General features: G+C 46.1%; 1 protein-coding gene across 1 annotated transcript in view; it reads left to right on the forward strand.

The window, feature by feature from the left end:
* Positions 1-15344, forward strand: part of WWP2 (WW domain containing E3 ubiquitin protein ligase 2) — a 148304-nt gene that overhangs the window by 53576 nt on the left and 79384 nt on the right. The window contains exons 5-6 of the mRNA XM_082436155.1: positions 8106-8243; positions 10061-10157. Of these exons, the coding sequence (XP_082292281.1) occupies positions 8106-8243; positions 10061-10157 (235 nt within the window). The remainder of the gene's footprint in view (positions 1-8105; positions 8244-10060; positions 10158-15344) is intronic.

The following is a 15344-nucleotide window of genomic DNA, read 5'->3' on the forward strand; positions in this document are numbered from 1 at the left end:
ATGCTTTGGAGCCCACCCTTTCCTGCCTTCTCAGGACTCCTTTCTGACTTTCCTCCTGCCTCTCTGACTGGTCTTCTTCCCCAACCTGCTTCACCCCGCAACGTGCTAGCTCTTTGCTTCAAACTTCAGATCACAGTTGAGCTTTCAGTTCCTCAGGAAACTTTTCCTGATACCCTGACCAGGCCAAATGTCCAGCACTGGTGGGACCGTAAGGTCTCTTGCATGAAATCTGTTTCACAGTTGCAACTTTACATTTCTTTGTGACATTATTTAGTTACTTCTGTTTCTGCCACTGACTTGTGGGGTTCCTAAAAGCAGAGACCATGTCTATTTTCCTTCTTCATTATAACCCATCTTCTAGCACAGTGTCAGGCACATAAGGGATGCCCAGAAAATGCTTCTTGAATGAATGCACAAGAAAAAAAGGAGAAAAATAAAAGTTTACAAACTGGCTTTGTAAAATGAAGCTCTTTTCATTTTTAGAGGAGTTAATGCAACTCTCAGTCAAACAAGACTTTAAACTTTTATTTATTTATTTATTTTTGGCTGTATTGGGTCTTTGTTGCTGCACGCGAGCTTTCTCTAGTTGTGGCGAGCGGGGGCTACTCTTCGTTGTGGTGTGCGGCTTCTCATTGCGGTGGCTTCTCTTGTTGCGGAGCACAGGCTCTAGGCGCGCGGGCTTCAGTAGTTGCAGTGCCCGGGCTCAGTAGTAGTGGCACGCGGGCTCTAGAGCATAGACTCAGTAGTTGTGGCGCATGGGCTTAGTTGCTCCGCGGCATGTGGGATCTTCCCGGACCAGGGCTTGAACCCGTGTCCCCTGCTTTGGCAGGCGGATTCTTAACTACTGCACCACCAGGGAAGCCCCAGCCAAGACTTTAATTTGGAGTTGATTCCCAGCAGCAGCCTACAGAAGAAGCTTCAAGGCCAAGGTAGACGCTTCCTTACACCATGTGTTCTGGGAAGACTCTGCCAAGGCTTGAGTGATGGGGGCCGAGGGAAGGTGGGTGAAGCAGAGTCAACCTTGGTACCCCAACAAGAATTCCAGTGTCTACAACCTGCTTCTAGCTTGGTAGAAGAGGCTTTCTCTTGTTAGGCTCTGGCTAAGGTTGGAAGCCAAAGAGACATCGTAACAGTAAATCCTGGAAGCCTGTGGCTTTCTTTACTGCGAAGGGAACGTGAAAGAGTGTTCTCTTTAAACCTGGGGTAGCCTCCAGCCTGTGTGTGTCTGCGTTAACGGGGAGCCAGGGAAGGGAAAGGAGACTGTTTACTCTCTGCCCTTCTGGAATTTCCTCCCGTTCCGTTCCTCTGTGCACCAGTGTTTCACAGCTACGTGTAGAATGAACACTGACCTGTTAATGAATGCCCTGTTTATTTTCACTTTCTTTTGATGGGCCTATGGGATTGAGGGCAGAAGGAGGCCGGAAGAAGGAGGTTTGTTTGTTCCACTGAACAGCTCTGTTAAGGCCAAATCAATCACATCTTCCTCGGGCTTCTGAGACTTTTGGCCCGAGAGCACTTGGTCTCCCTTAAAAGTATCCTACTTTGTGTCCTGTTTTGTTTTTCTCAAATTTCCAGGTAAATCCTTACATTTGTATTCTGAGTGAGGAAGAAAATTTTTTTTTCTCTTAAAAGATATAAGTGTATACATGCACATACATTTTGGTGGTGTGAGAGCAGGGAGGGACAGTGATGACAGAAGATTCTAAAGCAGAAAGTTCCTTCATACACTGCATTGAAACTGTCCAGGCAGGGCTTCTGGACTTAACTGAATTGCATTATAGGGGCACAGTTTGGCAGTTCTGGTTTATGTAGTTTTTTTCTTCTGTCGGAATGAGGAAGGCAGCTTCCATGCCCTATTTATCTATACTTATTGGTACCATATGCAAACAACATATTAAAAAGTCCATGTCAGGAAAGGGAAAAAGTAAGTCTTAGAAAAATATTACTCATCCCTGTTGCACGTAACAACTCTTCCCAGTAGGAAATTATTAACTGAAGCCACTTGCAAATCTGAGGCTTTGAAGTAAGGGAAAATAACCGTCGGAGCTACTCCCTAAGCAGCTGGATTGTATATTTTCTACCTTTTCATATTTCAAAATGTGTATGTAACATTGAATTTGTGTAAGTGTTTTAGTTTACAAACAAGAACACTGCTTGTTCTTTAGGTATGCTGGCTTGAAAAAGAAAAACTATTATGGAAAATGTCAAAATACACAAAAGTAGAAAGAATAGTCCATGAACCCCTATATGCCCATCACTCAGATCGACAGCGGGCTACAGGTGGCCAGTCCCACCCCACCCTCCACGGGGTTATTTTCACATAAATCTCAGACACGTTTCATTTACAAATATTTCAGGATAGATCTCTTAAAGATAAGGGCTCTTAAAAAAAAAAAAAAAAAGATAAGGGCTCTTAAAAACCATAACCATGATACCAGCTTCATACCTGAGAAGCTTAATGGTAATTATTTAATCTCATCAAATATTCAGAGAGTTTTTAATGTTTCCCCAGCTGTCTTCAAAATTATTTCCCCCCCACCATTGGTTTGTTTGAATCAGGATCCAAAGAGGATTGATAAGTCTCTTAAGTCCCTCCCCCTCCCCCCGCAACCAGGGATGGAACCCGGGCCCTTGGCGGTGAAAGCTCGGAGTCCTAACCACTGGACTGCCAGGGAATTTCTTCTTGAGTCTCTTTTAACCAATATGTTCTCCTTCCTCTTTTTATCCCTTACAATTCATTGTTGAAGAAACTGGACAGTTTGTCCTGTAGTTTCCCACATATTGGGTTTTGCTGTTTGTGTCCCTGAAATGTGTTTTAACATGTTCCTCTGTCCCTCTGTGTTTCTTGTAATCTCATACCTGTTGAGATCTAGATCTAGAGACTTGATCTGATCCAGGTTCTTATTTTTTTCTTTTTCATGAGGTGGTGTGTATTTCCACCAGGAAGCACGCTATGTCTTCTTGTCTCTTCTGGTGTGCCGGCTTTTAAAGGGATCTCCTGGCACAGTCCTTGAGGATTTTCCTAATTCTTTTCCCCTAGCTTCTCATCTCCAACCCTACTGCTGTATGTTGACCTCCATAAAGTAGCGTAACAAGGTATTGGTAACCAGTGGGTACTTAGAAGAGAAGAAGGGCATTTGCTGAAGTTAGCATGAGCTCAGGACTTTGGCTTTTTCGGAGGAACTAAAGTCTCTTGCCATCGGAATATTTTCATTATATATGTTCCACTTGGTCGTAATTGAATCTGACTTCCCCCAGCCATGCTCTACGTTTGTGCTTTTTGCAGCCCCTGCCTATGATTTGCCCAAAGCTTTGATTCCAAGAGCCCGGTGGGCCTGTGGGGACTGACCAGTGTGCTCGGTGGGGAGCCATGGGGCTTTCCTAACACGTGCTGGAAAGGGGGAAAAGGGCGAGTCTCCCTTCTGCTACCCTGCTCCCGGATGACACTGCCATCGCCTGGCCCAAGCCACCAGCTGCTCCCGCCTGGAATACTGCAGTGACTTCCTCCCTGGTCTTGTCTGCTTCATCTCTTGCTCCTCCTGCAGCTGGAGTGACTGCGCTGCAACAGAAGTCACGTCCCTTCCTTGCTCACGAGCCTCCAGTGGCTCCCAGTCTCCCGCCGAGTAAACGCCAGCGACCATGCCAGCGCTCCAAGGCCTTCCTTGTGAGCTTCCAGTTTCCTACCACCCTCATCTCCTGCTCCTCTCTTTCCTCATCCACTCCAGCCACACTGACCTCCCTGCCATTCCTCAGATCTGCCAGGCGTGCCCCCATCTGGGGCCTCTGTGTCTTATTCTCTCTCTGCCTAGAGTATCCTTCCTCCAGATACTTACGTGGCTCCCCTGCCTCATCCTTCTCTAAGTCTTTGCTCCGTTGTCACTTTCCTGGTGAGACTTTCTCACCACCCCAGACCCTCCTCCCACCTCTAGCGTTCTTCATCCCTTCCCCTCCTTTCATTTTTTTTTTTCTACTGCATTTGCCACTAACAGATTATGCAATTTACTTGAAAAACAAAAAACACTGCCTAGTGTCTGTTTGCCCCAACTAGAATATAAACACCCAGGGGCACAGCTTTTTGTCTGTTCTGTGCCTGTTGAATCTCACTGACCAGAAGAGTCTGTGCTCGCTACGCACGTGTGGACTGCATGATTACAGATGGGGCAGGGCCGGATGAGGTGGAGGGAGGTTGGTGAGCCTCCTACGCTCAACCTGGTTCTAGTTCTGGAACTTGACTTACTACACCCATGTTTTCATCAGCTTCTTGATTTTTGAGCAGTGCCTGAAAAAGCGGGGGAAGACCTGGTGCAAGAGAAAGGCCCTTTGTAGAGTTGATGGCGTTGCTGCAGTGAAACCCGAGGGCCCCAGAGGAGAGGTGGCTAATGCTGCTATTTATAGCTCAGATTCCAGTATATGTTTTCCAGCCACACTTGCTCCTTTCAGCCTCCCCTGTATGCTCAAGTCTGTCACTCAATTAGCTAATGGTTTCTTTAGTCCCATTATGCACTGTAGTGCTCCCCTGGCTCAGGTGTGTTCTTTTTGTTTTTGTTTTTTAAGAGACTAATAGAGTGTTCTATTCTCAGAGGTTTAATTCTTTAATAGCCTTGCCAATTAAAAAAAAAAAACTACCCTTTCCCAATGTTTTATCATGCAATTTTCCAACATACAAAAGAGTCGAAAGAATAACACAATGAATGCCCAAATGCCCTTCACCGAGAGCCAACACTTCTTAAGATTTTGCTGCATTTGTTTTACCTGTATGTGTGAGCCTGTGGGTGTGTGTGTGTGTGTTTTTTCCTGAACCATTTGAAGGTAAACTGCAGACATCATGACATGTCACTCCTGAAAACTTCAGCCTATTCTCCTACAAAACAGTTTGAGAATAAGTGCAGGTATCATTATAATATACTCTAGGATCTCCCGAGAATGAGACCATTCCTAAATACAGCCACAGTACCATTACTGAACCTAAGAAAATCAACAGTAATTTCAGACATCATTCACTATCCAGTCTGGATGCAAATTTCTCCAATCGTCCCAAGAATGTATTTTTCAAACCAAGGTTTCGTCAAAATTCACGCAAGGCATTTGGTACTTATGTTCCTTTAAATCTAAAAGAGTCTTCTTCCTGCCTGCCCCCGCTCCCCTTTTAAATTTATTTAATGACATTGACTTTTCGAGGAGTCTGTGATGGTTACCGTATGGATGTCCCATATTCTGGGTTGGTCTGATTGCTTCCTTGTGATATCACTGAATTTATTCCTCTATCCCCTTATTTCATGTAAACTGGGAAGGAGGTTTAGAGGCTTGATTGGATTCAGGTTAAATGCTTTTGCAAGAAGACTTTAAAAGTGATGTTGTGTACTTCATCCTGTGTCATGTCAGGAAGCATGTGGGTGTTGGGTTGTCTTGTTCTTAGTGATTCTGACTTCGATCACTTGGTTACGATCGAAGTGATGCATAGAGGTCTCTCTGAACTGTTTCTCTTTTAAGTAAATAGAACAGTAGAGGGTTATGTTCTCAAAAGCTTAGTTTAAAGAAAAAAAAAACAAAAAACCTCCCCCGTCACTGGCTCTTTTCGAAGGTCAGATGTGTCTCCAAGAGTTGCCAGGTAACTTCCAAGCCTATATGTATATAATGACTCGCTGGACATGATGAGCAGGTAAACCAGACAGAAGAGCTGAGCTGGAGCTTTGAGTTGAGACCATGGAGAGGAAAATGTGGGCTCTGCCCCTGGCTTTGTTGGAGGACCATGGCGGCGTGGCTGTTAGGAGGTTGAAATTAGCAGCGAGAGGCCTTGGGCTCTTCCAGCTTCCTGTTGAACATTATCATTCTTCCAGAAAGGAGGGGAAAGGTACCCACACTCCCTTTGTAAAGTGATGGCCTTTGAGATATCAAGAAGGGAATTAAGGAGCCCTTCTAGAATTCTCATGCCGGCATGTTCCTGAGAGTGGTGTACCGGACACCTTTAGGAAGTGTCCTAGGTACAAGACGAGAGGACCATACGTCCTTGTGATAGGTATGTGGGTGATCTTGGAAGATTTTTGCTGACCTTGGAATTTGTTGTCGAAAGCTGAAAAAGGCTTGGAAAGGTCAGGAGAAGAGCAAGTATACAATGAACAAATTAGATTGAGAGAAATCAGGATTTTTCAGCCTAAAAACAGGAGAGTCAACAGGGAGATAATAAAAATGACAGTTTATTGGGAACTTATCAGGTGCTGTTTAATTCATTACATGTTTTCCCTGAACAGTGTGTTCTTACTGCTCCTGTTTTGCAAGGTGGAGAGACCAGTGCTCAAGTTAAGTAATTTGTGTAGTACCGCATAGTACTAGATAGAACTGAGATTTGAATGCAGTCTGTCTGACTGGTACCCGCCCTCGACCTCTGTGCTTTCCTGCCTGCTAGGGACTTATACCCTGGATCTCGGTATGATAGAGTAGGGAGGTGCTCCTTGACTTTAGAAAAATAAATAAATAAGCATTTATTACCTCCTAGTTTCGGTGAGTCAGGTTTTGGGAGCGGCTTAGCTGGGCAGTCCGGCCTGGGATCTCCCACGAGGTTGCACTCGATACATTGGCTGGGCCGCAGTCATCTGAGAGCTAGACCAGGGCTGGAGGATCCGTTTCCAAGGTGGCTCATCTGCATGGCGGGCACGTGGTGCTGGTTGAAAGGCCTCAGTTCTTTCCCTCTCTTGGACTTTTGAAGGAGCTAGTTTCCAGATTACAAGTGTTCTTTTATAGAAATATTTGGAACTCACCAAGCCCCTTAGTAAAACTGACTGAAAGCAGACTCAAAAGGATTTGGAGAGATCCATCACACGGAAGAAAGGTTAAGGGGAGGGAGAGATGCTTCAAAAGCTTGAAAACCTGAGGGAAAACTGGTTTCTACCTTATTATAGTAGATCCTTGAATTGATCGAGACTTTTTTTTTTTGCTAGGTTCTTAAAGGGCTGTGTCTGTTTCTTGGAGAGATGCAGGGCAGACTTTTTTGGTGAGGGGAGGTTGTCTCATGGAGGTAGTTATTTATACATACTCTGCCTTGTTCTAGAAAACCAGCTTATAATAATACAGTAGCAACTAAGAGAGAAAATGAAGTGGCGGTTTGATGGATAGTGTGGGTGGGGAAGGAGGTTGGAATATGTGGCACTTTCCTGGTCTGGCTTTGTAAGATGTGGGGTGGCATGGAAGGGCTGCATACTCTTTGGAAATCCTCATAAACGCTGCTCTTTCTTGGTAATTATTGAACGGCTCTGAACTGGAGGCTACGGGTCCTCAGCAGTAACTGGACGGAGGCCATTCGGTGCGGCAGGCTTGGTGGGTGGGGTCAGGGGTGTGTGTGCAGCAGTTTCCAGCCCGCCTAGGGTTTGGTGCTTCTGCCTCGTGCCAGTTAGTTCTGTTTCTTGTTCGCCCACAGGGCTGAATTTGCCTAGTGTTCCAGGGGCTGGGTGACTCTGAGCTGCCTTCTCACCTCACTGATGGAGCCAGGTGTTGACTAGTCTCTCCTTGTGGGACTTACCCAGGACCGTGTAACTATGGGGCTGACTTGCTTGTGCTGAACTTTTGTTGTTTTAAACTTTTTTCCGCCTTATTTCAAAGTGAAACATTTTCCGGATTGAAAATTAAAAACCACTTTTTAGCCCAAATAATAAGTCCCTGAAATCCTTTATCTAGAGATGACTCCTGATAACATTTCCTTAGGGTCTCCTGACCTGTTTCGATTCTTTTTGCCACCCCTCTTCCTATGGGTGGGGGGGATGCTATTTGTAAATGCTTTCTTCCTCTGTATGCCATCAATATCTCTTATTCTTTTCTTACAGTCCTGCAGGTATAAGCAAACAAATAAATAAAGTAGAAATTACCTAGTGAACCTAACTATATAAAATGTTTACAAAAAAATGAGCACAGCCTTCCCCACCAGCCTGATACAGCGGTGACAATTAGGCATATTCCTTCCCGTTCCTTTTTCCGTGCCACAAGACAAGTTTGAAGATGTAGAAAAAAGTTGCCAGGGAAGCCAGAGTCGGTGAAGTGGGAGCTTATAACTTACAGAATCTGAACTCGGTGTGCATTTGCTTTTGTCCATCCATGTTGCTTTTTGTGTCCAACAGTGGAGAACACACAGCTGACCCTGAACCTGCAGACAGAGAACAAAGGCGGTGTTGTCTCGGGTGGTGAGCTGACAATTTTCCTGGACGGGCCGACTGTTGATCTGGGAAGCGTGCCTAATGGCAGCGCCGTGACGGATGGTGAGTGCCGCCCTGCTCCCCAGGGCTGTGCCTGGATGGGGCAGGGCGGGGCAGGGCGGGGCAGGGGAGGTGCCCAGATCTTGGTTCTCTACCAGGTACCTGGGTTTGGGTACTGCACAGCCAGCCCTGACTCTTCTTAGCATTGTGGATCACAATCAGGACATGATTTTTCAAGGACTGTTTTCTGTTAAAGGACCAAAATAAATACCAAGCCTTTGTAAGCGTGTTGTTGTTTTGGTTCTAGAGCAGAGAAACACATGTTTTCATCCCACACGGACTTTGTAAAATAAAACATCTTTATTAAATGTTACTTGGGCCCGGTTTTCTTCTTCCCAATCCAGTTAAACTTCCTGGAGAGCTTGAGAGTGTCTTTTATGAGACGGTCTTGGTTGGAAAAGGGGAACTGTGTGTCTCAGAGATTCACACTAGCTGAATACAGGCAAGAAGCGGGGAAATTGGAGTGTCTCCTGCTCTGTCCTGAATGTGGGCGGTTTGTTTCTTTTCATCTAGTTTGAAATTAGTCACTTTTGGATCTAGCAGGAAATTACTTCATGAAGTCTGAGGTCCAAAACGGGTTGGCTTTCTCCATAATTTTTCTTGTTAAGCGTGATGTAACTATGGCACCTTCCAGGCCCCAAGCAGTCTTTCTGTAGCTTCAGTGGGTGGGGTTTGAATTCTATCTGAAGGGCATTTGAGTGGAGTCTCAGTGATTGGATGGGCCTTGACTTCTGAGAATCCTCCCTCAACTGGCCTGCATGGTGCTTGGGGTACTTTTGGTGCATCTAGAAAAACCTGCATCATTCACTCATTCAGCACATACATCCACAGTTGAGCACCTGGTATGTACTAGCTCTTGAACCGGGTGCTAGCCAGACGGCAGGGGCAAAATTCACACGGTCTCTACTCCCTAGAGCTTGTGATCTACTTGGCAGGGGCAGGGGATGTTAGATATCAAATGAGTAAATGCAGAAATAATTATATAACTGTAACTGTGAACAAATCTATGAAGGAAGAGTACTGGGTGGTATGAGATTCCTTTACTTGAGGGTGAATCTCATCTAAATTGGGGGGCCAGGGAAGGTTTCCCTGAGGAAACTGAGTCCTGCTGGAGTATGAGGAGGTTGGACAGGCCAAGGCGAGGGGGTGTGGGGTATAGGGGTGGCTGAGTAAGAGGTGGAGGGGTCTCACATGCAAAGGCTCTGAGGTGGGAGCGAGCGTGGCCTGCAGTGGGTACAGAGGCAGCCAGGGCAGCTGGATCGTGGGGAGCGAGAAGGAGAGGGCTGGGAGGTGAGGCCAGTCAGATCACACAGCCTCGAAGACCTTGGTAAGGATTGTGAACCTCAACCTAAGAAGTAGAAAGCTGTCGAGGGGTTTTTAATCAGGAGAGTATCATGATTTGATTTGGATCGAATCTGATTTGGCTTTTTAAAAGCCCTCTGGTTGCTGCGATGTGGAGAGATGCCCCAATTCCTTGCCTCCACTTTGCAGGGCCAGCATCTATCCTCTGTCTCACGGGGTGTGGTTCATTTAACATATAAGGCAACACGCTTGTAAGTGCCTTAGACATTCTTGAAGGTCTTGGGGAAGAAGAGCTGTTTCCCAGGTTTGAGCCCCTCTGTTCCGCAGCCCCGATCAGACCTCACCCAGCCGTCCCTGTCCTTGTCATGCTGGAGGCTGCAGCTTGCTGGACCGTTGGTGTCCCCCTGGGGTGGGTAACTGTAAAACATGCAGTTAGCGCTGTTCCTGTACCCACATCTCAGACAGAGGTGCGAGCTTCTCAACGTGTCTGTCTTTTTTGTGATGGATCCCTTTTCCAGGTTCACAGCCACCTTCGAGAGAATCCAGCGGGACGGCTGTCACTCCAGAGAACCGGCACCAGCCCCCCAGCACAAACTGCTTTGGTGGGAGATCCCGGTAAGACGCCTCCCTCCTTGTGAATGAGGAGGAGCCTGGAAGTTGCTTAGAGCTCTTGAAAACATGTTGGGAAACGGCGAGGAACAATTTATGTTAGAAACGGTTGGAAATTTCCAGAAAGCTTATAACTGACTTATAAGACTTACAAGTATGTTAAGATGGCCCAGGGAGGAATACAAAACTCAGGATTCTCGGAAGGGTCAAGGGTGCCTTGAGAAAGGTTGGGACTGACTCAGTTGGTTATTTGGCTGAGAGGAACTGTTGAACAGAGCTTGACGGCTTTTTATGCATCAGGTACGGTAGCCACAGTTATCCTTCCAGGATGCACATAGGAACACTTAGAGCAGTGGTTCCTTGTATGTGAAATTTTCTGTCTGTACATTTCTATTTGCGGGGGTGATCCATGATTCCCTTTGGAGTGTTAGTTAAGACCTCCTGCACACAGAGTCTGACCTGTATTATACTTGTTATATACATCCCAAATGACTTAATTTTATTTACCAACATTCCCATCTTTTACCTGTGTTAATGGTGCAAACTCCTCTCCACGGTCACTGAATTCCCAGGCAGAGGAATAGTTTTAAGTGTATTTGAGAGATGGGGAGGAGGTTGGGAACCTGCTTTTTTTTTTTAAATAAATAAATTTATTTATTTATTTATTTATTTATTTATTTTTGGCTGCGTTGGGTCTTTGTTGCTGTGTGCATGGGCTTTCTCTAGTTGTGGCGAGCGGGGACTACTCTTCGTTGCGGTGCGCAGGCTTCTCACTGCGGTGGCTTCTCTTGTTGCAGAGCACGGGCTCTAGGTGCGCGGGCTTCAGTAGTCGTGGCACACGGACTCAGTAGTGTTGTGGCTCGTGGGCTCTAGAGTGCAGGCTCAGTAGTTGTGGCGCACGGGCTTAGTTGCTCCGCGGCATGTGGGATCTTCCCGGACCAGGGCTCGAACCCGTGTCCCCTGCATTGACAGGCAGATTCTTAACCACTGCGCCACCAGGGAAGTCCCGGGAACCTGTTTTATTGTTTATTACAATGTACAAAATCCCCAGACATTTTAAGGAAATTTTAAGGAAAAGAATCATACAGAATGTAGTTTGTATCTGCAGAGAGTAGGCGAATAACTGGTAAAAATCCTCCCAAACAAATCCCGGGCAGTGGGGGAATAATGCTTTAAGAAACAAAGCATATTTTAGCCAATACCCACAACGTCTGGAAAGACCCCTCTGAGGACAGCCTTCAGCCTCTCTGGATTTGGTTGTTTTGAGGGTTTGTGAGGTCTTGATGCTTGGCAGGCATCAGGAACAAGAGAGGGTTGGATGTTTGGATCTTTTGTCTATAGCATCATTAGAAGCAGAGGTGCTATTTACCTGTCGTCTTTTCGCCAAGCCTCTGCAAAGGTCTTAATTACCTCATACCATGAAGACTAGTCATCTAGTGAGTCACAGAGAAGAGTGATTTGAAGGTTGAGATAAGTAGTTGACTTTCACAGGGTAAGGACCAACGATATAACTGGCAAATCTTATGTCAAGAAAGGCATGATTGGCGCCCAGAGCTAGAGAAAAGAAAATCTCTTCAGTGGTGAGTAGCTGGTGGAGAGGAACACCTCAGACATTCACTCTGAGAATGATGCCTTCTTAGCTCTGGTGTTAGTAACTACCATCTTGGTCTTTTAGCTGACTTAGAAAATTGGTGTCAAACACAACTGATGTCACTTAATTTGGGGCTGGAGGGCAGTGTTCAGCTCTTAACGTTTGGACTTAATTAAGTTCTTGACCTATTTGTTGCTCTCTGAAGTTCTCTAGTTGATAGACCTTGAACTTTACATGTCTGGATAGCCCTTCTTTGCTGATGTTTGTGTTGAGGATTCTTGAGTGTTACAGCAGCAGGCAGACTTCAACAGAAAATCGGACGCATTTTTGCCCGTAACACGTGGCGGACGTTCAATGCTAGTTAATTGTTAGCGGGCAGATTTCCTTCTAGGTAGCTGAAGCCGTGTGGGAGTCCTCCTCCGCCTGCCCAGCTACTGCAGCATTTTCCATGCATGGCCTCTGAATTTTCACAGGTCTCTGCCAGCTAAGTATTTATTGTGTGTTCGCATGGAACCTGCTGCCATTCAGCAGCAAACACTTTTGGATGTATGGCCCAAAGGCAGTCTCTTCTGCATCCTTAAGAACCCCCTTTCCCCATTGTTGCCGCATTTACGAAGGTCACCGTGCACACAGGGGGTAGCAGAGTAGTCTGCTGGATGAGTGTGAGGCTCTGGAATCAGATGTAGATTGAATCCTGGCCTGTCATTTACTTGCTATACAATATTGGACAAGTCACTGAAATGCTCAGCCTCTCAGTTTTTTCAAGCGTGAAATGGGGACATCGCCTGCCTCACAGGGTCATTGTAGGAATTAACTGAGATGAGTTCTGTCAGTCTGAGGGCCTTGCACACTGGGAGTGCTCAGTGAAGGTGGCCGGGAGTTGCATCTGGAGACTGTCTTTTGCGCCCCACATCCCCACACCCAAACCCGGGAAGCACAGCATTACTGAAGCATTCCCGTCCAGGAGACTGTAGTTAGGAGGGTGGTGAATCTAACCTTCAGGATTCAAGGACAGTCCTCCACTGTCCTTGGTTTCCTGTGGCAGAGAGAATGACGGGCTTCTGCTTGCCGCCTCCCAGACTAAATATTTAGCTTTCGCCGTCTGAATGGTAGGTTTTTCTTGGACTTGGGTGCTATTCTCCACGATCAAAGGTGCTCTGATGTGCCCGTGAAGGTGAAGATTACAATGTGAAAGCAGCCTTTTCCTCTCCTTCCCCTGCTTTATAAAGCCATAGAACTGGAACCGTGTAAGAGTTTTATCTTAAAGGTTCATCTACCCAAGCTCATCCAGCAAAGCTACCATGTGCTTGCTAAACAAGGCCTCAAAGCTCCGTCTCTTACTGGGATCTTTCTCACTATTTAGGGATCATCAGGTGAAACATCTCTAGTTGTTTTGCCATCTGAGCTGCCACATGGAAGCCAGCATGGGATCGCCACCCATGGCATAAATTTATTAGCAGACAGACCACGTTCGTATACAGTCGGTGGGTCTGGCTGAGTAAAGAAAGAGTTAATATCGTACATCGTTGTTTAGTCCTACACTGAAATGCTGTCCCATAACAAAAATGGAGGAAAGATAGTTGCATCATTGTGGTAGAATCTCAGAAACATAATGTTGAACAAGAGCAGCAGATCACAGAAAAAATATATAGTATGATGTCATTTATGTAAAGTTCAAAAATGTAAATTGAAACCATGTATTTTTTATGGATACCTTCATAGGTGGTAAAACTATAAAAATTGGAAGGGAATGCTAATTAACCCTGAATTCAGGAGGACTGTTGTCACTGGTGGGTTTAATGAGGAAAAAGCACAGTGAAAGCTTCTGGGTATGGGGGATGCTATTTCTTGGTCTTGGGTGTTCATTTTATTATTCTTTTTTCAACTGACTATATATTTAATATATTCTTTGGTTTACACTGTATATTTCATAATACAAAAACTGTCATCCACCAACCTAGGTAAACTGTATAGTGATGGTGTTAGGTTGGAGAAATTGTTGTGTGCCATCGAGGTAGACAAATTTCAGAACTTAGGGTTTCTCCAGGCTCGATAATGACCACTCATTTCTCTTCTGCCCAGTTTATCTTTATAGCAGTGGAGCCAGTGATTCTAAGGCGATGCTTCACGTTGGCCTTGTCGGCTGTGCTCCTGTTACTTAGAAATCTCAGGTGGGAGAATTTAGTTTGGGCCTTGGGAAAGGGTTCCAGATGAAAGCTGGTCACTGCCAGATCATGTGTCAGAACAGCACTAATCTTGGGGGCCCAGGAGGGCCGGCCTGATACCCTTTGGTGTTTGGAGCAGGGACCGTTACGTGGTGTACCCAGGGCTCCGTCTGTGAGTGTGCCGTCCTGCCCTGCGTCCTCAGCCAGCGTTCCTTATTCCAGTGTGTTACGGAGCCCCCTGGGAGAGTGTGTGCTAGTTGGCACGGGGAGGGCCTACCACACCCTTTAATAATCCCCCAGTGTTTATTTTATTTTGCTGGAATGAGGGCCAGCTTGGGAACCGTGCCTAAGTCAATGCAGGCTTTGCAGTTCTCACGTGTGCCCGGTGTCGTGCACACATCGCCTTGCACGAGGCCTGCCAGAAGCATGGCGTCTGCTCTCCACAGTGAGCGCGCAGCCTTCGTGGCATACACGATGTATATGAAATGGTGCGCGTCACGGGAAGCTCAGAGAGAGGGGAGATGAGCGTGTGGAGAGGGAGAGACTGAGGCGAGGGCGGGCGTGGCTTTGCAGAGAGACCCTTGTCCACTGTCCGACGGTTCAGTGCAGTGTCGTAGGGGCTAACTCGTGAGGGTGCTAACTAGTGAACTAGAGAGGCTAGTGCTGTGGTGGACGTGGAGGGGGAAAGAACCCAGCAAGGGGATCCACCCTGGTACCGGCAGCTCTCTTCAGAGCTACCGTTAGGTTAGAAAAGCCAGGACTTTGGAGTCCCTCTGTGGTTTGCCGATTCTTCATGACCTGTGATTTTTTTCCCCCCTCCCCAACTATTACATGAAAGCAGGGAGTTGAGGTGATGTCACCCAATGGGTGAAACCATAGGACTGCCCGCGAGCGCCGCTGCTGCTCCAAGCATAGCCTTAAGATTTCTTCTGACTTGAGTAACTAGCTCCTCCACCTAGAATCCCTGTAGATTTTCCATCGTCATACAGGGAAATGGTACCAACAAATGGAAAAATGCATTGAATTTGCTTTTAGGTTCCTAAAGTTTTTCATTAATAGGTCTGAAAACTGTGAAAGGGATCTTGGTTAAGAATCTAGACATAGGGGCTTAAATAATTAATTTTTCTTTATTATGTATTATGTACATATTTACTGTAAGAGTATATGTGAATGCGTGAGTGTGTGCATGTGTTTGGTGTGAAGGGCTGCAGGCCTCCGTCCTCCATCAACTGTCACTACTGGGCAGTGTTGGTTGGAATCTAGATTTTAACAAGCTCCCACACGATTCTTTTACATGTGAAAGTTCAGACCCTCCTGTAATAAGTTTTCATCCAGCCTCCTTTCCTCTCTCCCTTTTTATCCTGCTTTGATGAAAACATATCAGATTTATTGACTCCCTTGCCTTGGCATCAGTGACCTCTTGAGATGTAAAAGAGC

This window comes from Balaenoptera physalus (genome assembly GCF_965194825.1).
Source record: "Balaenoptera physalus genome assembly, chromosome: 19".
NCBI classification, from domain to species: domain Eukaryota; kingdom Metazoa; phylum Chordata; class Mammalia; order Artiodactyla; family Balaenopteridae; genus Balaenoptera; species Balaenoptera physalus.